This window comes from Physcomitrium patens, chromosome 7 (assembly GCF_059467195.1).
Source record: "Physcomitrium patens ecotype Gransden chromosome 7, ASM5946719v1, whole genome shotgun sequence".
In the NCBI taxonomy this organism is placed as follows: domain Eukaryota; kingdom Viridiplantae; phylum Streptophyta; class Bryopsida; order Funariales; family Funariaceae; genus Physcomitrium; species Physcomitrium patens.
The window spans coordinates 129,992-148,729 of NC_143416.1; the positions used below are offsets into that span (position 1 = coordinate 129,992).

The 18,738-nt window shown below is 45.0% G+C and overlaps 5 protein-coding genes across 15 annotated transcripts; 3 read left to right on the forward strand and 2 right to left on the reverse strand.

Moving 5' to 3' along the window:
* On the forward strand, positions 1-3,404 carry LOC112284286 (lipoamide acyltransferase component of branched-chain alpha-keto acid dehydrogenase complex, mitochondrial). 2 transcript variants are annotated; one of them, XM_024523973.3, is made up of 9 exons: positions 1-229; positions 438-906; positions 1,036-1,179; positions 1,286-1,714; positions 1,811-1,947; positions 2,092-2,342; positions 2,478-2,566; positions 2,692-2,928; positions 3,048-3,404. In XM_024523973.3, the coding sequence occupies exons 2-9, from the start codon at positions 646-648 to the stop codon at positions 3,159-3,161; spliced, it is 1,662 nt and encodes a 553-aa protein (XP_024379741.1). In that variant the 5' UTR covers positions 1-229; positions 438-645; the 3' UTR covers positions 3,162-3,404. The 2 variants fall into 2 exon arrangements, with proteins under 2 accessions (XP_024379741.1, XP_024379740.1); XM_024523972.3 differs by having other exon boundaries at positions 1-164.
* A 92-nt stretch (positions 3,405-3,496) lies between these two features.
* On the reverse strand, positions 3,497-6,213 carry LOC112284287 (uncharacterized). 2 transcript variants are annotated; one of them, XM_024523975.3, is made up of 9 exons: positions 5,696-6,213; positions 5,410-5,514; positions 5,107-5,300; positions 4,868-4,999; positions 4,682-4,751; positions 4,344-4,542; positions 4,134-4,225; positions 3,863-4,003; positions 3,497-3,743 (listed from the first exon to the last, which is right to left on the reverse strand). In XM_024523975.3, the coding sequence occupies exons 1-9, from the start codon at positions 6,191-6,193 to the stop codon at positions 3,582-3,584; spliced, it is 1,593 nt and encodes a 530-aa protein (XP_024379743.1). In that variant the 5' UTR covers positions 6,194-6,213; the 3' UTR covers positions 3,497-3,581. The 2 variants fall into 2 exon arrangements, with proteins under 2 accessions (XP_024379743.1, XP_090107736.1); XM_090251610.1 differs by lacking the exon at positions 4,868-4,999.
* Positions 6,214-8,106: 1,893 nt separating this feature from the next.
* LOC112284289 (3-methyl-2-oxobutanoate hydroxymethyltransferase 1, mitochondrial) lies at positions 8,107-11,638 on the forward strand. 6 transcript variants are annotated; one of them, XM_090251611.1, is made up of 8 exons: positions 8,107-8,251; positions 8,562-8,693; positions 9,306-9,525; positions 9,674-9,873; positions 10,017-10,223; positions 10,389-10,535; positions 10,701-10,754; positions 10,940-11,638. In XM_090251611.1, the coding sequence occupies exons 3-8, from the start codon at positions 9,315-9,317 to the stop codon at positions 11,198-11,200; spliced, it is 1,080 nt and encodes a 359-aa protein (XP_090107737.1). In that variant the 5' UTR covers positions 8,107-8,251; positions 8,562-8,693; positions 9,306-9,314; the 3' UTR covers positions 11,201-11,638. The 6 variants fall into 6 exon arrangements, with proteins under 6 accessions (XP_090107737.1, XP_024379745.2, XP_073391516.1 ...); XM_024523977.3 differs by having other exon boundaries at positions 8,237-8,251; positions 8,562-8,726; XM_073535415.1 differs by lacking the exons at positions 8,107-8,251; positions 8,562-8,693 and adding an exon at positions 8,288-8,504.
* LOC112284290 (uncharacterized) lies at positions 11,551-13,871 on the forward strand. 2 transcript variants are annotated; one of them, XM_024523982.3, is made up of 5 exons: positions 11,551-11,685; positions 11,966-12,092; positions 12,193-12,399; positions 12,666-12,843; positions 13,233-13,871. In XM_024523982.3, the coding sequence occupies exons 2-5, from the start codon at positions 12,048-12,050 to the stop codon at positions 13,412-13,414; spliced, it is 612 nt and encodes a 203-aa protein (XP_024379750.2). In that variant the 5' UTR covers positions 11,551-11,685; positions 11,966-12,047; the 3' UTR covers positions 13,415-13,871. The 2 variants fall into 2 exon arrangements, with proteins under 2 accessions (XP_024379750.2, XP_073391517.1); XM_073535416.2 differs by lacking the exon at positions 11,551-11,685 and having other exon boundaries at positions 11,761-12,092; positions 12,666-12,836; positions 13,233-13,412.
* Positions 13,872-14,670: 799 nt separating this feature from the next.
* Positions 14,671-18,249, reverse strand: LOC112285079 (uncharacterized). Of its 3 annotated transcripts, none has more exons than XM_024525611.3 (3): positions 17,930-18,249; positions 16,189-17,446; positions 14,671-16,092 (listed from the first exon to the last, which is right to left on the reverse strand). In XM_024525611.3, exons 2-3 carry the CDS (start codon positions 17,392-17,394, stop codon positions 14,998-15,000), a joined length of 2,301 nt encoding a protein of 766 aa, XP_024381379.1. In that variant the 5' UTR covers positions 17,395-17,446; positions 17,930-18,249; the 3' UTR covers positions 14,671-14,997. The 3 variants fall into 3 exon arrangements, with proteins under 3 accessions (XP_024381379.1, XP_024381380.1, XP_024381381.1); XM_024525612.3 differs by having other exon boundaries at positions 17,903-18,177; XM_024525613.3 differs by having other exon boundaries at positions 17,798-18,082.
* Positions 18,250-18,738: the final 489 nt, after the last annotated feature.

Sequence of the window (18,738 nt, forward strand, 5' to 3'; positions counted from 1 at the left end):
CTGCCAACTAAGGTGCGCAGATATTCAGCGCCACGGCATTTCATTGCCTTCCATTCCCTTCCCTTCGCAGCACTAGTCCCCCTTTTCCGTCGCCATCGCTTCGCTTCGCTCTCATCGCATCGTTTCCTTTGAGGAACTCTCTCGTTCTGCAGCCTCGTTCGGAGGTACTCCATGACCCCCCTGCATTTCCACATGGCCTTCAATCTATCCTCTTGCACAACGGATCCTCGTGAGATCCCTTTTCTCTTTCTCTCTTGTACTTCCTCGCTCAATTCCCTTCAGCTAGCCAGGCCATCAGCTGCGTTGTCTTCTGGTTTTTATATTGTTGTTATTATAGTTGTTCTTTTTAATTCACCATTCACGCTTATTCTTCAAGCCAGTTGGTTCAGAGTCACTCTGTATTGACGCGTTTGCGGGTGCTTCTGTGAAATCCGCAGGTTAGGAATTTATTTCCCCAAAGTAGCGTTGTGCGATCGAGGGTGATCGGCTCATTCATTTTCTGCTATGTCGATGTACGCTGCGTCTTGCGGAGCGTTCTTGCGCAATTGAGCAAATTAACAAATTTGGCATCATAAAAAGGTTGCAATTCACATGCAAATTCAGTTGCTGATTGTTCTGTCTAGCTAGTAGCCAGTAGGTTTCACCATGAGAGCATCAACCGCCCGGGCCCTTACCTCAAGGATCGCAAGAGGTTGCCAAGGACGAGGAAGAGGAGGAGCACGATCTGGGTTTCGGGTATTGGCTAGCAAGGATGAAGAGTTTTCACCACAACTGCAGTCCACAAAGTTGCAGATGTACCATTCTTTTACGAGACAATTTTCTTCTGCTCAGCCAATCTGTGGACACAGGGAAGCCCTGGCCATGGCGAACCAGAACTCCGACTTCCCCACCCGGACCTTACCTTCGGTAAATCCGTTAAACCTTTTCCAATAATTCTTGCTGCCCTGAATGTTTCTGTCGGTTGTAGGTTATTCCGGATATGATGTATCTCCAGTCTGAAGTTAAGCACTGATTCAAGATATTATGTGATTCTAGATTTTACAAAAGTTTAGGGGTTTCAACTCTAGCGAGGTGAGGATGCCGGATGTGGAAGCTAATGGAGGGATAGTGGAGATACCGTTGGCACAAACCGGGGAAGGGATTGCAGATTGCGAGCTGATTCGGTGGTTTGTAAAGGAGGTAACCAAGCAACTGGACCCTCAAATCACATGCATAGTACTCTCTCTAGATCGATCGTTCTTGTCATGGTGTTCGTGATTGCTTATGGTTTCGATGACTTGGGCAGGGTGACATGGTGGATGAGTTCGCTCCTGTCTGCGAGGTGCAAAGTGACAAGGCCTCCGTCGTGATCACGAGCCGTTACAAGGGTAAAGTATCCCAGATTCTCTTCTCTCCCGGGGATATAGTCAAGGTCGGCGAAACATTGATGGAATTGATGCTGGAAGGATCAGCCGCGGAAGTGGGGCTGAGCAAAGGAGAGCCGAACCTCAGTACAGAGATTCAATCAATTGCGGAGTCGAAAGCGAAATCCGTGAAGAGTGAGGACGGGCGGGATCACTCATCGGTGCTTGCTGTCCCAGCAGTGCGAGCCTTGGCCAAGGAGCACGGTGTGGATCTAGCCAGCATCGTAGGAACAGGGAAAGATGGGCGCATTATGAAGCACGACGTCTTGAATTACGTCGCATCGAGAGAAAATGTACACGATGATATCCAGGTACATATTTATTAGATCAACCTGTTTCAGTCCATGAAGCTCTACAACCACATTTTCGTTCTGAAAGTGCTCAGCCCAATGATCCTTGTGTTGCAGTCTTTGAACGAAACACCCCTTCACGTCAAGCAGGCGCCAGAAACGTCTGAGCCGAGTGTGAGCAGAGAGTACACGCCTGTGCCAGCAGAGCCCAGTCGTAGCGTTTTCGATGGAGCAGATACTTGCATTCCTATCAGGTATGTATGTGGATATTTACATGTTTTCTAGTGGAGTCCAAAAGTTTTTAAAAATAGTTCTCACCGCAAGCATGAACTCCGTTGACAGTTGAATTTAGCGTTCTTGTGTGTTAACCTCGACCGATGGCGTAACATTGGTGGCAGAGGTCATCGACGAGCCATGGCGAAGGCCATGACTGCAGCTGCAGCTGTACCACACTTCTACTACGTGGAAGAGATAGGCGTGAGTAAGCTGACAGAGATGAAGCGCGCGTTAAGTGAAGGAGTGCCTCTTGAAGCTGGCGTGAAGCTTACGCATCTCCCTTTTCTTATCAAATCCTTGTCCATGGCGCTCAAGAAATATCCCCTCATGAATAGTGTTGTAGACGAAGCAGTGACTGAGATCAATGTTCGAGGTGCTACAGATACTTAAAGATTCTCATTACTAAGTTTCGTTTGGTAGTATCGTAGCTTAAATTTCTTTTGTTTGAATCTTTGCCTGAACATGGATCAAGCATTCTCTGATACTGTTGGGGGTGTCTTTTTTGCAGCTTCTCACAATATCGGTGTTGCGATGGCTACCAGCTTTGGTCTTGTCGTACCCAACATCAAAAATGTACAGCGCCTCTCGGTCCTTGAGGTTGGTACTCTTGATTTGAAACTAGTCTTATTTACCGTTTCATATTTTTGCAGGAATCGTCTTAATCTTGCTATCTTCACTGATGGAACTCCACATCTTAATAAAATGAACTGCTGATTGTACAGATTGCAGCAGAGCTATCTCGCCTGATTCACCTTGCTAATACGAATTCTTTAAGCACTGAGGACATCACTGGTGGCACAATTACTGTCTCTAATTTTGGAGCAATAGGAGGCAAGTTCGGAATGCCTATTCTCAATGTTCCCGAAGTCGCCATCGTTGCCATCGGTCGCATGCACCAGATTGTTCGACCAAATGAGACGGGTTTTGACGGCAACGAAGACTCAGAACGTGTCATCAATGTGAGTACCGTTCCAGGCTCAACATAGTTGTTTATTTACGTAGAGAACTCGTTATCTTAGATAAATTGATTGCTCAATCACCTTGGGTGCTGAAGTGGTTGATGATTCTATCAATATAGGTCACATGGGGAGCGGATCACAGGGTGGTCGATGGAGCAACTGTGGCGCATTTTTGCAACGAATGGAAGTTGCTAATTGAGCAACCTGAGCGGCTGGTCTTGACTCTTCAGTGAACAATTTGAAGATCGAAATAGACATTCTTTCCTCTGCTACCTGTTAACTGTTCACTGTAGATGTACATTTTTTACTAATTGCTACAATAGTACTTGCTTGACCTGTACATACTAGCGGAGAGCAATGTGGCTTCTAGCCCAACTCATGCAGTTTAGCGGATCTACTTCGTTAAAATGCGCCCCAAGGCGTAAATTCTGTACAGGAACCTGACAACCTTATTATTCAAACAAAATTTGACCAGACGTCTACAAGTTGACTCAAATCTCTGGAAATGATCCTGCAGCAGAAATGAGTCATTTAGAGCATTTGTTGGCGTGATCGGAAATAACCGGCATACAAAAGTAAGAATTTTATTTGAAAAGATTTCGAGGATGCTTTCAGTTTCTGTTCAATCTTCAAACAGGGCTTGCGATTTAAGATTACAATGCAGGTGTGGGGTAAGGGTTCGAGGATCTTTCTTCGATCAGCCGTGCCAATTCACACACCGAGAAACCATACAGGCTACTTGAGTTGTACCGTAGAATGACTCGAAAATTGCTGCACACTAGGTACGCGTTCCCTTTTGGTCCATTTGGCATCAACTGCAACAACCACTCCACGAAAAGCTGGTGAGTTTCAAGAGTGGAGTGATACATGAAATTCAATTTTGAGGGATTCAGAAAAAGTTGAAAACCAAGGACTTTTCGGGTGCAGAATGTACCAAGCTCGCCATTTCATCTGGAGGAAGAGGCGGCGCTTTTCCAGGGTTCAAATGGACCCCATGCTTGTGTTCCCAATCCAAAACACTCTTCACGACTCCTAAGCCTACAAGGCTTTCGTCCAGCTTCCTTGGCACTTGAACCTGCAAACCACCCTCTTTCGTTAACATTTAGCTGGATTTTTCTCGTGCCTAAATGCAGTCGACTACTCGTCAAAGTTGAAGATCAATTGAAATGAAAATTTTGCTCCCGAGAGAGGAACAGGGTCGTTACCTTCTGGAAGATGGGGCCACCTTCTTTCCATCCATGTTCCTTGAAGTAGTTGGCGATTGACGCAAAGACGTCTGCTTTAGACTCCCAGATATCTGGACACAAATAATCGTTTCAAAACAAGGTAGTTCTCTCAACCAAAGTCATGACGACATATGAGGATAAGATGAGGCGAGAACAGTCGAAAAGACTTCGAAGTTAAAAAAGTTGTACCCTTGTGACCGTCACCGTCGTAGTCAAGGGCATAATCACGAAAGCTGGTGGGCATGAATTGGCACTGGCCCATTGCGCCTGCCCATGATCCTCGCAACCTCGTCTTCCCTTCAGGCCCTCTTCCTCGATCTGCTGTACCTTTCTGGAGCATTAACAGAGCCTCTATCAACTCCCCTCTGAAATAATTACTTCGACTTGCCTGCAATGTCGCAGTCCCAAATCATTGTCAGCCCCGCTCACATCGATTTTTCTACCAACTCCTAGCTTAAGTTTTACGACATAGTAGACTACACAACAATTTTTTTAAATCCAGGTTGAAAGTTTGCGTGAGTAATTACAGGCTTCTCTGTGAAGCTCATCGTTGCCAGAGACTGAATGATGTCCCAGTTTCCCATGTACGATCCATAGCTGCAAACAACACGAAACTGAAACCAATTATGACCAAGGTTGGAAATCGTTCTCGTTCAAACGAAGCTACTTTTGAGAGAGAAAATTATAATTTGTGGAATTGATCGAAAACTTACTTCGTTTCAATGCCCCATATGGCCACCAAAAACTGAGTAGGGACACCAAATTTTTGAGAAACCTCAGTTAGTAACTCTACATTTTCTTTCATAAGCTCTGCGCCAATTTTTACCCTCTTTTCATCCACCATTCTGCGATTCACAGTAAAAAAAAACCCGTATCTACAGTCATGATGTGCCCTTGAAACAGAAATGAAGACATGGTAATTGTTGAGTGATAAGATGGGGTGCGATTAGACCTCTTGAGGTAGTCGTCAAGTGTAAGCTTCACCTCCGGCATGGACTCCGTATGCACCAACGACTCTTTGGACAATTCTATGTTTTCCAGGGCCCAGTCCAGCACTTCTTCGCTCACTCCTTGACTCTGCGCGTCGGATCTCACATCCTTCACCCATTCCTTGAACTTTTGCATTGCTTCGTCGATAGCTTTTTCCTGATGTAGCACAATGCCATTGCAGTACCAATAAGAACCGGATCAATCACACCAGGGCTCTATATTATCTAAATCGTGCATTCATTGCTGTTGTTTGCGAAAAACCTACCTGAAGCTTCGTGAGTCCATCATTCGCTGTTAGTGCTGTCGATGCAAAACAAAGACTCCTCGACAACTTTTCTCTGCTTGAAATGCGAGGTTCCGCTTCATTGAACTACAAATCACCCACGAATCTTATTGTCTACTAGTCTGATGCAAGCAAGAACGATCCCATCCCTCACAGTTTATGAAAATAGAAACATGGGACCAATTCCCATAAGAAGCATTCAAGTAAATATTCGAGTAAACAGTCAAATGCAGGAATATTATGCAAGAAGCGTAGGATGTTGGATAACCTTATTGGAGATGGAAACCACTGGCTTGCCATTCAAAACATACACTTGACCTGAATCGGCAGGCTCTGCGACCAAACCTGTGCGGCGATTCCTGGACGCCGCAGCCACAGCGGCCATTGTGAATGCCAACACACCAATAATCACTGATTTCGACAGAAATAACATAATCATCTTCCGGCCACTTGACATTGCTCCATCTGTACACTCATCCTCAAGAGCAAATTCTGGCCCTTGCAACTCCGTCGTCGAGTTCGAATCCTTTTCCGGAAAACTGAAGCATCTGTGACTATGTAGATGAACACTTTCGATCGTCTGCTCTGCCACAGATCTCCATCCCAAGCCCCCAAATGCTGGCAGCGCAATCCCGCCACGCCTAAACCTCCCCAAACTCGGAAACTGGTATGGGTATAGTATTTTCAACGCACTGGGTTCCTTCAACTCTGCTACACTACCATGGTAGGGGGACAAGAGAGCACTCGAGAGACTAAACAACGCCATGGCTTACTCCGACAGGCAGGGCAACAGCAATGGAGATGTCATTCACTTCCACATTCAAATTCATGTCACAAACTCAGGAACCCTAGAAGTGAGGGCTTTACTGACGTTGCACAGGGAATCTGGAACCTCATGGCGCCAAGTGGATGGGCAGGCTCAAGCAGGACCCTTCACCGCTGTAACTACCGAATACCGCATGCATTCGTCAGTTGCGTGAATTAATTGAAAAGAATCGTGGTGGATGCCATATTTGGGGTGATTCGATCTAGGGAACCTGAACTCCGTGAAGTGACCATTTGGTGCAATTGATGTATTTTCTGTGGAAAATCGCAACAAGACAACTTGATGACCCGAGACTGCTCGTAATCAATTGTGTTTTCCAAATTCCATATCGTCAATCGTGGTGTGGCCGGCAAGTCATCCAGGTGCCAAGCACCCTGCCAAACACACTTTATGGAACTCAAATTGGGAATATCGGTATCCAATACTCAGCCAGGCCCACACACAAGCTTCTGTAAGAGCATTTTGTGGTTTCTGTAACAGCATTTTCTTTGCCAAGAGAGAGAGCACATGCAGTAATGAATCTGTGCAGCACTCGTCGAACTCATGCATCGGTGGCGAAGAATTGAAATTTTTACACATTCGAAGATGCTTAATACATTTTTAAATGACCTACCCTCGAATGCCCAATAGAATACTAGGAAGCTGAGATTTTAGGTGAGGATCTCGAATCTTCTTCGGAGTGGGCTGAGTGTGTGCACTAGAGCAGAGAAGGACGTCAGGAAGCTTTTCGTCTGGGTACGAGAGCAAGCATGTGGAACGAAGTGATGGGATCAAGAAGATTGTCAGGAAGGTATTGTGAAGTTTCTAAGTAGAGTTGGTATGCAACTGTATTATCGATAATAAAAATTTGATTAAAAATTGAGTTAGCATCGGGTATGTACTTGCTTTGTTGAGCAAGAACCGGAGCTGTGCCCAATGAGAGTTGTTTGAACCTATTAACCCTACTTTATGCCCTGTTAATACCCTGGTTGATATCTGATTCTAGATACCCTGTGAGTGTATCATTTACAGATATCCAGCTTGCGAGTGGGTGAGAGGTTCTCATCGATGTTGAGGGAGCATTACTCCAGCTTCATCGCCATGCGGTGTGCTGGCTTGTGGATGCCTTCGTTTGCGTCCTCACGACTTGCCCAGATGCAAATGGAAAGGCATTCTCTTCGCTCGTTTAAAATCTCATACCAGCACTGCACCCCTCTCAAAAAGTCACTACATGAGCAAGATCAGAACACTTCAAAAACAATACAGTAATGTTTTTTTCAAATCGAATGTACCTTCGTCCTCAACTTGGAAAGTAACTGAAGGTAGAGTTGTGGAATGAGCCCATGAAACAATGAATGGGTTGTGTGGTAATGTTAAGAAGGAACAAGCCGGCCCACCTTGAGCAATCCGCCGCTTAGGCAAGCTTCCTCCGGGATCGGCCTTGCACAGGGTGACAGTCTCTCAACCAAGACATGATCATATTGCCAGCTTCCAGTTGATAATGGCAAAAAAAGTACTTGTCTCTCAATCCAAGAAATTTCTTCAGATGGATTACCCTTCTAGAATGAGCACAGTCCAAGAATGAATTGCACAAGGCATGATCGATCGTATGCAGGATCACAAGACAATCCATCGTGTGAAAGATTTGAGAATCATGGCAAATGGCTAATGCATCCAAGTTCAGATTCAGATCATGGTTGCAATTTTTGTACAAGAAGTTCATGATACCAGAAATTATTTTTCATACATGTAAACAATTCTATTTGTTTTGGAACTGGATGGGAATTGCACCTCACCATGTTTGAAATGTACTTCCGCATGGTGCAGTGCAATGTCTGGGGAATCGAGTTGCTGAAAAAGATGATCGTGCTGTTTAATGTTACTGGGTATCTTGACAAATTCATCAGGAGGTTCGATCACGAGGTATTCAAAGTCTACAGAGTTGCTTGGCCTTGGCACATTTGTACGGCGCGACTCCTTCGCTGAAACTTGCAGCTACTCACATCGTCATCAATTTCAGTTAACTATTTCCTTCACTCCCGTCACCGAGAACTTCCTAATTTGGTAGAGTTTTCTGTACTTGCATTTTGAGGTCAAAGTACACATGGTGCGAGATGATGCAAGACTTGGAATAAAGATCAAGTCTGGAAAGGAAACTTTATTAGGTCAATGATCATTCCCGTGAAGACAATATCGACAGATGGAGACGAAAAATAATACCCGGCCAACATCCTGTAAAGCATCGTTATTTACAGACGAGCCACAGAAGCAGGTCGTTGGTTTCTATTTTCGGTTGATAATCAGTCCTAATCGCCTGCTGGTGCTGCAGAAACTTTTAAATCAATATCCCAATCTGCTAGTTTCGGCACGAGTTCGTCGGTGTGGAGACTCCGGGCCCCTCAATTTTGACCTTCACTCGCAATCCTGCCATTTTCCATGCTGTCGATTGATCACGTCATCTGTAGGGTTCAACTATCCCTGCAATCACATCTGGGTACTTGAATGGTAGTTCGGATATCGCATTTGCCATTGGATTTGTTGGAATCCTTCGACTTTCACAGTCAAACAGAACTCGAGGCCAAAAGATTCGCACATTAAGTCTCTTTCGGTCTGGTAGGTTTTGAATCAAGTAGTGGGAATTGAGGGCGTGGGGGAGAGGAGTTTTGTGGGCTCGGTCGGAATCTCATGTATCGATTGTAAAAGCAGATAGTGTCTCGTGGTTGATTTGATTGCGGAAGTGGAGTTCAGTAGCCCTTGTTGTAGGATATGGTTTGATTCGAGGAACAATCTAGTTGTAAGAATCGCGCCAGGCGCGAATTCCTTGAGAGCATTTCTTTGGCGTGTGTTTTTTTTGGTTGTTGTTCAGGAACTCTAAGTAAACCATTCTCTTCTTTTTTCTGGATTTCCCTCCGACTGTAGAATGGTTACGTTTGTGTACTGTTTCAGGATTTAGGGTGTAGGGTTTAAGATTCAAGGTGAAGATTTTATCGTCGTTAGAAGATTATTGGGGAAGCTTACCAGGACGCCATTTATCAATGCCATCGCCTGCTCTGAACACGTTGATAAACTGCAGGAAGCAACAATGTGGAGGAATTCGAGGAATTTGAGGGACATTTACAGCAAGTTGTCGAGATGCGTGGAAAGGCGGTCCATGAGCAACCTGCCTGAGAGCACGGTATATGGAGGCCCCAAGTCCAAGTCGCCGTGGAAAAGGGTGACGTTGCGGCACCTTGAAGCCAAGTATCAAACGAATCAGCCCATCACGATGGTAACTGCGTATGATTATCCCTCCGGTGAGTGATGCTTAACGACCTATTTTAACAGCTGGTTTGAAACTACTATTTCGGATTGCATCTTGTAATGGAAGAGCCTCTCGCACCATGTTCATCATCAGACCGCCATTGTTTTGTGCGCAATAATGTTCATTGCGAGATGTTGCAGGGGCGCATGTGGATCGAGCAGGCATAGACATATGTCTGGTAGGGGACTCAGTGGGTATGGTTGTGCATGGGCATGACACAACGCTGCCAGTCACAATGGAGGACATGCTGCTGCATTGCAAGGCGGTAGCAAGGGGCGCAGATCGACCTCTTCTGGTTGGAGATTTGCCATTTGGGAGCTATGAGCAGAGCACACAGCAGGTATGCAATTAGAAAAAATCTGCGAAATCAGTTTCATTTCGTCTCTCTTCAGTTGGAGCCAAATCTTCTTTGATTTCTAGGAAGAGAGTTTTGTATTTGGTGCTCAATAAATGAAAATGACGGAGCGATCAAGGGTTGGACAGGCAGTAGCAAGTGCGACACGGATGCTCAAGGAGGGTGGAATGGATGCAGTAAAGATGGAGGGAGGTGGAGGATCTCGCGTTCAAGCAGCGAAAGCAATCTCTGAGGCAGGCATTGCGGTCATGGGTCATGTGGGCCTCACTCCACAGGCCATAAGTGTCTTGGGCGGTTTTCGTCCTCAAGGCCGCAATGTTGATAGTGCGCTTCAGGTACTTTAGCAATCTCTGTTTATTTCCCCTCAATTTTTCATAGATACGCTATTGTGTAGTCCAAAACCTCGTGTCTTCACAATATATGCTTCCCGTGGAGATAGTTCTCTGCTCGTGTAATTTTTCTACAGACTATCAGGGATTTGATGTGTTGGTGAAACACAGGTTTTGGACCATGCTTTGGCTTTGCAATCCGCTGGCTGCTTTTCGATCGTGCTCGAGTGCGTTCCATCTCCTATTGCGGCAGCTGTTACATCCGCACTTAAAATTCCCACCATTGGGATTGGTGCTGGCCCTTTCTGTAGTGGCCAGGTAGTACGTCTCTCATAACCTTTCTCTTTTCCTTCACCCATGCTTGTCGACACTTGCCAATCAAGCCTGTTTTGGCAGCATTTGGGGCTTTCTTTGTGGTTGATTTTAATTTCTAAGTTTTTGTTTGTTTGTTTGTTTGTTTGTTTGTTTTAATGTGTTTTACAGGTCTTGGTGTACCATGATCTTCTCGGTATGATGCAACACCCCCATTTCGTGCAGGTACTAATCTATTCTTACCTCTTGGCAAACCCCAACAACTTTGGTGTGTAGTGTTGAGAGAAGCAGTCTATCATCAGCTTTAACTTCAAAGCTAGAACGTATAATCGACTCCTCGTTTGTTGCTTCGAATTGGATCATGGTTGTGGAAGTGTTCATGGCTGATGTATTCCTGGCGATTGGGATAGGTCACACCGAAATTCTCGAAGCAGTACGCAAGTCTAGGGAACGTGATCAATGATGCCCTTTCGCAGTTTCGGGACGAGGTGATATCGAAGGCTTTTCCGTCACCTGTGCACACGCCCTACCGAATTGGCGAGGAACAACAGCAAGCATTTGCGGAGGCACTCGAGAAACGAGGGCTTCATGGGGCAGCAGAAGCAGTATCAGCTGCCGCCGTTAAGGATGCGACTGCTGGGGAACCGACTATCAAAACTCCCTTAGATTGATTGCTGACTCGGTGTGTGGGTGCAGTGCAATGTTTTGTTTTCAGGATTAGCCACTTTTGGGCAGTCTCTCCTCCCACAAGGTTTTCATTACTCGCGTTACTTCAATCACAATTTTGTGCAAATCCCATCCAGGCACTGCCTAGGTGAATGCGATAAACAAGTCTCCTGCTAATAAGGCCATTCATGAAAAGACGCACCTGGGTTGGCCTTGTAACTGCACTAGCTTTTTTGCACACAAGCCCTGGTTCATAGAGAAAACTAGAAGCATGTTTGTGAAAGAAGAGGTCTTGGCAGTATGAATTGATAGTTAGCCTCCCCAGATATGATAAGGGTTTGAATCAATAATGTCTTGAAGGATTAACAGTGTTATAGTTGCCACTGTTGACTTCATTACTGTTAATTCATGATTAGCTTTCAATGGAGACCAATTCAAAATCATCAGTATTTGTTAATACATAAGCGCTGGATGGCCTTCACTTCTGAAAGTAATTTTTTGATTTAACTTCCATATTTGACTATGCGAGTTGAATGCGAATGCGAACGGATAATTATTTGTGGATGAAGAAGAAGCAAAATTGATTGAAAGACTAACCTCAATTTGAAGATTCATGTGATTGTAACATCATGTGATAATACTCGAGTAGCTGCAATATCCAAAATTGCAAGATTTCATCGTTATTGATATCACTTACAACACACGTGTAGTGCTGTAACTACCCCAAAACCCAACAAGCACTAAACTCCTCTAAACTTCCATTTATCCAGGAATAAATATAAAGCTCTGTGAGCTTTCAAGAGTGAAGTGGAACGACTGTATTCACAACAGCATCCGTCAAATCTCAGTCGTATGGTAGTGCAAGCTGCTTTCATGCGAACAAGCTGCAGTGTAGTGGTCAGTTTTTTTCAAGCCATGTCCTAACTATGCTTACAGCGGCAGAGCGCCACGAAATAACGTCTCACTGGATGTCTGTAATGATTGTCTTCTCTTCCAGACTATCTCACGCCTCTTGATCCTGAACTTGAGGGAAAGAACAAAAAAAACAAAAAACAGCAAGCATGCTCCTAGGCTGTGCATTTTCATATCGTTAGAATCGTCTTCCAACATGGCGGAGACACTGAAGCCACTCGAGACGCCAGCATCGTTGGCAGACATAAAGAATGAGTTAACATCTGTGCCCGACACGCTGCTTGCCGACACGGTACCAATACTCAATATTCGTCCACACTGAGTGTTCTCTGAATGTTTGCAAGACTGGGTTACAAGATAACACTCATTCATCAACATTTTGCAGGACATGTGATGCAAAACATGTCCTGCTGTCGACAATTACGAGTCCATTCAAACACATTCAAAACTTTAGGGTTTCGGCAGGAGCCAACTACCCTTTAGAGTGGACGTTCTGATGAATTTAACCTGAAATTGAAATGAATTCCAATGCGCCAATAATAGTGTGCTATGCTCCAGGTGGAAGTCCATTCCGAGTTGCCCTATGCTCCTAATGCTCGCTTCCAGCCAGAAAAAGTGAGACAAATCATCGAGAGAATACTGAAAGAGAAGCTTGGACCATTGCCAGCCTACGATTTTGAGACGGCACCTGCTATGGCGCGGGAAATTGCAGACCACGTCAAGAATGAGGTTCGAGGTTGCTCCTCACCCCTTGCCTTCCAATCTGCAAACTCTACTCTCCATCGTCCGAATTCTAGACGCTTGAACATTCCATTTGTGCAATCCCCAGCATACAATCAACCACCGAGACTGTATGAAATATGTAAAGTTCACACCCTTGCCCAGCATATCCAACACTCATAGTATCGAACAACAAGTGCGAGGTTGGACACAAACAACCTGAAGATACAACCTACTATTGGGTACACGAACACCATGGGTGCACACAAATTGCAACCCAGAAGACACTGATAAACTGCAAACTCAAGCATCATAATGTTAGTAGAATTTCAATGGTTTGAAACAATTCCTGGCCCTTGCTTACCTGGCAGAGGCTAATCAGGTGATGATGATGATGATGTGCAGATTTGGGCTATCAAAGATACAGGATCGTAGTGCAATCAGTTGTTGGAGAATCCAAGGACCAAGGCTTTCAATTCGCAAGCAGGTGTCTGTGGGATCCTAAAACTGATGATCATTCTTTCGGATCCTTTCTGAATGGAAAAGTATTCGGCGTAGTTGGGGTTTGGGCACTGTATTTAACATGAAGGAACATCAGGCTCAAGGAATAACTCTGGCTTTCTTTCTCATCAAATTCCTCAAACATAAGCTCTGTATATTATCTTCTGGAGTAAAGGTTGTAGCTTTGGCGACGATTTCCCATGCACCATATCCAAATTGAGGAGATAGAGAAAATCTCGTGATTTCTTTTGGAACATAATGTGATGCATTTCTATACAATTACTCTTACACCGAATCTAGTGGATGAGTATCAGTGTATAAATTATCATTCACATGGGGTTGAATTTGAGTGAAGGATTTTGTTCCTTGCGTGTTGCTCTCTCACTACACCTAGCTTCAATGTAGGAAGCAAATAGCATGCCAAGTAAAATCCTTCTTTAAATGGATAATTCTATATTTTATATAATGGACATGAGACAAAGACTTTCTTAAATGTTGTAAAGATGGTTCCAAATAACTCAAAAGTCATAGGTTTAAACCCAATTAATGGTGTCAATGTTTCTAAGATTTTATGCCAACAAAAATTTCTATACTGAATCATTTTTTTCAACAATGGTTTTTTCTATCTTTCACTTAGGTCAAATAATTTGATTATGATTATTATTATTATCATTATTTTCCAAATTCTCTAAAATTAATCTTTTATCATTAATAATCTCATTATCTCCTAATAAATTATATTATTAAGATCATACTTGAAAATTGCTAGTTTCATATCATGAATTAGCTAAGATCTTATTATCGACCATTTTCATTAGTTAAAGTTGCAAAATAGACTTGTTTTTTCCTCTTTTTGAGTTTGTACAACACTTCTAATATCTCAATCATAATAATTCTTTAAGTTTTAGATTATGAAAAATTTATTTACTGCTAATTTTATTTTCTATCTGTAAGTCTATTTATTTATTATAATACATTTATGTTAAATTAGTGAAATTTATGTAAATTATTTTTTTAACCTTGTTTAGTTCTACTCCCACCTGGTGAATCTCCGCAGGTGGGAGTTGAATTAAATTGAATTTTTCTGTACTTTGTAATTTGCATTAGAGTCGAAGAATTATTTTATTTGAATATAAGTTTTCTTCTTTTGGTGTTAATTTTACTAAGTTACATAGATTTGTCTATGAAAAGCTAAACAGCGACGACCGCTATGCAAACTAAGTCTGAAGGATACAATTTGCGGTTCCACTGTATGTCAACACTTTGGTATTCCAGGCCACAGATACTAACGCACGGCATTTGGACTTAAGTTACACACAAGATTTGGATCGAAGTCACCAACTGGAAAGAAACTTGTGTGAAAGCTTTTACGGAATAAATACGACTTTCAATTTGAAGGTCATAAATATATCTACGATAATCAGAACTCGATGGAGTACAAAAATACCATTACCTATGAACTTACTAGATACTTAAGTGTGTCCTGACTAGCTTACAGTGCAGCAGGTGTAACCTATGTTGATCTTGTGAGCTTCTCCACGTCACAGGCAATTTGGCCCTGCGATCCATTGATAAAATCGGATGCTGGATACAAATCTTCATCTTCTGTGCCTCGTAAATCCACTCCCACCTGAGGTTCATGTGGAGGACTCAGGTCTTCCATTTCCTGTCATCTGCCGTTGTTGGCTTTGACTCTAACAAGTGAAGGCCGCACTTGAAGTGAAGAACGCCCTTCCTCCGGATCGAGTTTCAAATTCACGGTGTTTTCTTCTATCTCATCGTGACTGCTCCCATATTTCTTTACTCGTGCTGCATCAGCAGACTCTCGCACCGTATCTTCCTTGAACTCTCCTTCATTATTGGATGCCTGTGTGCTCTGACCTTCACCCATCATTCGCATCCGCTCTTCCTTGTACCTCTTAAACTCCAGATATTCCTCAAAATCAGTCCTCATACTAGTGTTGATTTTGCCAAGCTTGGGCTTGCTTACTTCACCTTTCTCCGAGTCCTTGTTCTTATCATCTATCTCCGCTGTCTCCTTTTTCTCAGATTTCTTACCCTTTTCGGCGTCCTTGTCTTTGCCCTTCGTGTCCTCCATGGGTCTCAATCTCTCGTCAATCTCACCGCTGAAGCTGGCCACGCGAGTTTCAAAGTAGCGACTCGTCGTAAATGTGGAATGAATCTGCCCCGCAATAGTCCACCTCAACCTCTTCCCTTCCATCGACTTTGGGAACCGCCACATCATGGTATCGGTAAACTCGTTGCCAGTGAAGATGACGCCGCCTTCGCTAGTGAATGGGAGCTCATCCAAGGGGTTACCCGGGACTCTACGACCCCAGTTCCACTTTGAGTTCGTGTCCGCCATGCGATGGGGATTGGACCTCTCAAAAGGAATACCTTTCATCGACTGCAGTGTCCACACAAAGCTGCCTCCGCGATCTGAAGTGTCCTGAATCGGGTGCTGCTCAAACCTCCACGGCGTCGCCTTCATGGTGGAGTTCACCATGACAGCTGCACTAGCTCTTAGTCCCGCAGCCAATCCTCTCGTTGCTCCGTCGCCAGCCCCGCTCCCAACTGAGATATTTTCCCCGTGCCCGATCTTGTACACGGTGTTGGACGACGAATTCGTCATGGTTACGCTCGACCCTTCCTTCGTCTGCGGCGTCACCGATAACGTCAAGGCCGTTGGAAAATGCCCCATGCCCAACTCATCCCACCGGGAGTTTTCTGCTTTGAATCTCACATGCTTCACCGCAACTGTAACCTGATTGCAGAAACCAAAAAACCATCAGAGAAACCATTGCCTCGCCACCGCTAATCGGAACAGCTTGATCGACATGCAAGAGTCTAAAATATCTACCTGCAGATAACTGGACTGGGCCTCAACCGTCGCAACGAGCTGAATATTCACTTTCGCCTTCTGATTAAACAAGAGGGTCAAGTGCTTGTATCTCTTATAAAGTTCCTCGTCCTTCATAGCATACTCCACAGGCATTACCAGAAGTGGGACTTCTAATATCATCTCCCAAATTCCATTCAGAGCTTGAGCTACACACTTGGGCTTCCCTGCGCCTGGTCCTAAGGGAACATCCTTTCCTTTTCGCTGGATATGCGCCCACAATGTGTACAACATGGCGTCATGGTAATTCTTCGTGCTGTACTCTTCTACCAATTGATACATAGTGTTGTCCATGTTCTTCCTCTCATCAAGGATCTTCATTACTTCGTTGTCCAATCCAATTTGGCCTTTCTTATGTCCTCGAGTAATCCTAATCGACTGGAGCGATTTAGTAAGTTCAACTCCGTCGGCTTGTCTCCTGTTCAGCAAAATTCCAAATATATCGTAGTGGCAATGAGAGCCTGCAATCACAGAGGTTCGCCATAACAAATAGGTTGCATATGAGGCGCGAATCACTTCATCGGGGTTCTCGTGCAATCCTCGGAGATCCCAGCCCTTGGACTGGGATGCAGGGGTTGCGGCTGGAAGCGTACTCCTGCAGTTCATCAACTTGCGCATCCAATCCGAGCTCGGGGGGTTGACCGGTTTCTCTACAAATGGGTAGCTTTCAGAACCTTTCTGATCTTTCCATTCGGTGGCCAGCATATACCCCATCATGGCAGTGCTTGCCGACTTCATAGGCTGCAGGAGCTCCTCCACAACTTCCGCATGCCCTGCTTCTGCGGCTTTCAACAAACCAAATGCGTTGAAAAGTGCGACGAGCAAGCTTCCGCTCAATTTTTCATTTTGAATCTTCCGGAGGCGACGAACGCAGCGAATGTACCCTCCACGGCACGCCTGTACAAGCGCATGCCCTACGGCCTGAGGTTGCAAAGAATCCTCCTGAACGTGCGAAGCGACGTTGTGGCCAGGATGTTGAGGATCTCCTTTACTTCCTTTGTTTTCGATGTTGCGCCATGCTTCTGCTATGGATGGGTGATCAGATTCCGTCTTCGCGAGGATGAGGGCGTGGTCGAGATTTGGGACTTGGCCAGTCTTTCCGGCTTCTTTCTCTTCCTGACGGAGAGCATTCGTCACGCTCATGAGCCCTTCAGAACCGAACGCCATTATGGAGGAATTGTGAGTTTGAGGAGCTTCTTTTGAGTTACATACAAATCAGCTGCAAGGGGCAACAGAGTGCAGTGTTAGGATTGCAAACGTCTACAACAGCTTGAGATGATCATATCACAGATAACGTACGAAATGCAAGGTGGTACAAGAGGAAATTGGTCGACTAAGGGTGTTAGCAAAATATTGCAGCTCCGGCATACAATATCGAATCTCGAAAAGACTTGGAAGGAGATGATTGTACAACACAGGACCGCAAATTCGTGAGTGTGAGAAGATAATCATCCGTCTTCACAGCGGTCATATTTTGCAATTCACGTAAGGCAGGAATCTAAACAGACAAACTGGCACTTAAAAAGTTCAGCAACGCCCGACCGCGTCATGAGCAAACAGCAGCACTGACCACAACACAAACTCGGGCGAAGGGCAATAATTGGAGGAGAGTAATCGATGTGTTAGGGTTTCAAAGAGGAAGCGAAAGAAGGGAGCCAGCCGCACAGGTGGTCACCTAGAATTGCATGAATGAATGAACCACCTGATCAGCGCCGGTGCGCGTTGGAGATTATGCCTGGATCAGGAGGAGATGCTGGAGAACAGAATCCAGATAATAATGCGCATGAAGAGGAAAGGGACAGCTGAGGAAGGGAGAGAGGGAGGGCGAGCGGGCGGAGGAGGAGGAGAAGGAAGAGGGGAAGGGAAAGAGAATGCGAGCGGAGTGTATGGAGCAGGGTGAGCATTATGAGCAGATCAACTTGAAAGAGGGCCAGCCATAGAGGGACCAAAGCCAGGAGAGTGAGAGAGCGTGACTTAGTTGGGATTGACAATGGGGGCGGGAGACCAGCAGCGCAAAGCGGAGATGGGAGAATTGCAAGTCACGGTGGTGGGGGCACTATTCAAATCTCGCAATCGCTGACCGAGTCGCAAGGCGGGCGCTCCGGACTGAAACCGACAGTTGACAGGTAACGGGGGTGGATAATGAGCTGCCTCGTCCTCGAGGGCCTTCCTGGCCAATCAGAATTTTTAAATCTCAATCCACGTCAGCACCACCCAGCTGGGCGGTAGTGAGCACGCCTTCTTCAGGGCAATATCCCTCAAAGTCTTGGCAGTTCCGCTGCTTGCTTTTCTGGACTTCCTTAAGATCAGAACCGAGTTGCCTGTGCTGGTCGTGCCCTTATTCACAGGGCAACGTGGGAAGCATCTCGCCAACAACTTCCACTCTGACATAAGCGACCTTTTCTCGATCTAAATGCAATGTGCGCATTAGAATCACATGGAAAAACGATGCGGTAGGATTGAGGACCTACTGGAGGCTAGCGTGTGATTTCATCGCACTTGCACAGAGAA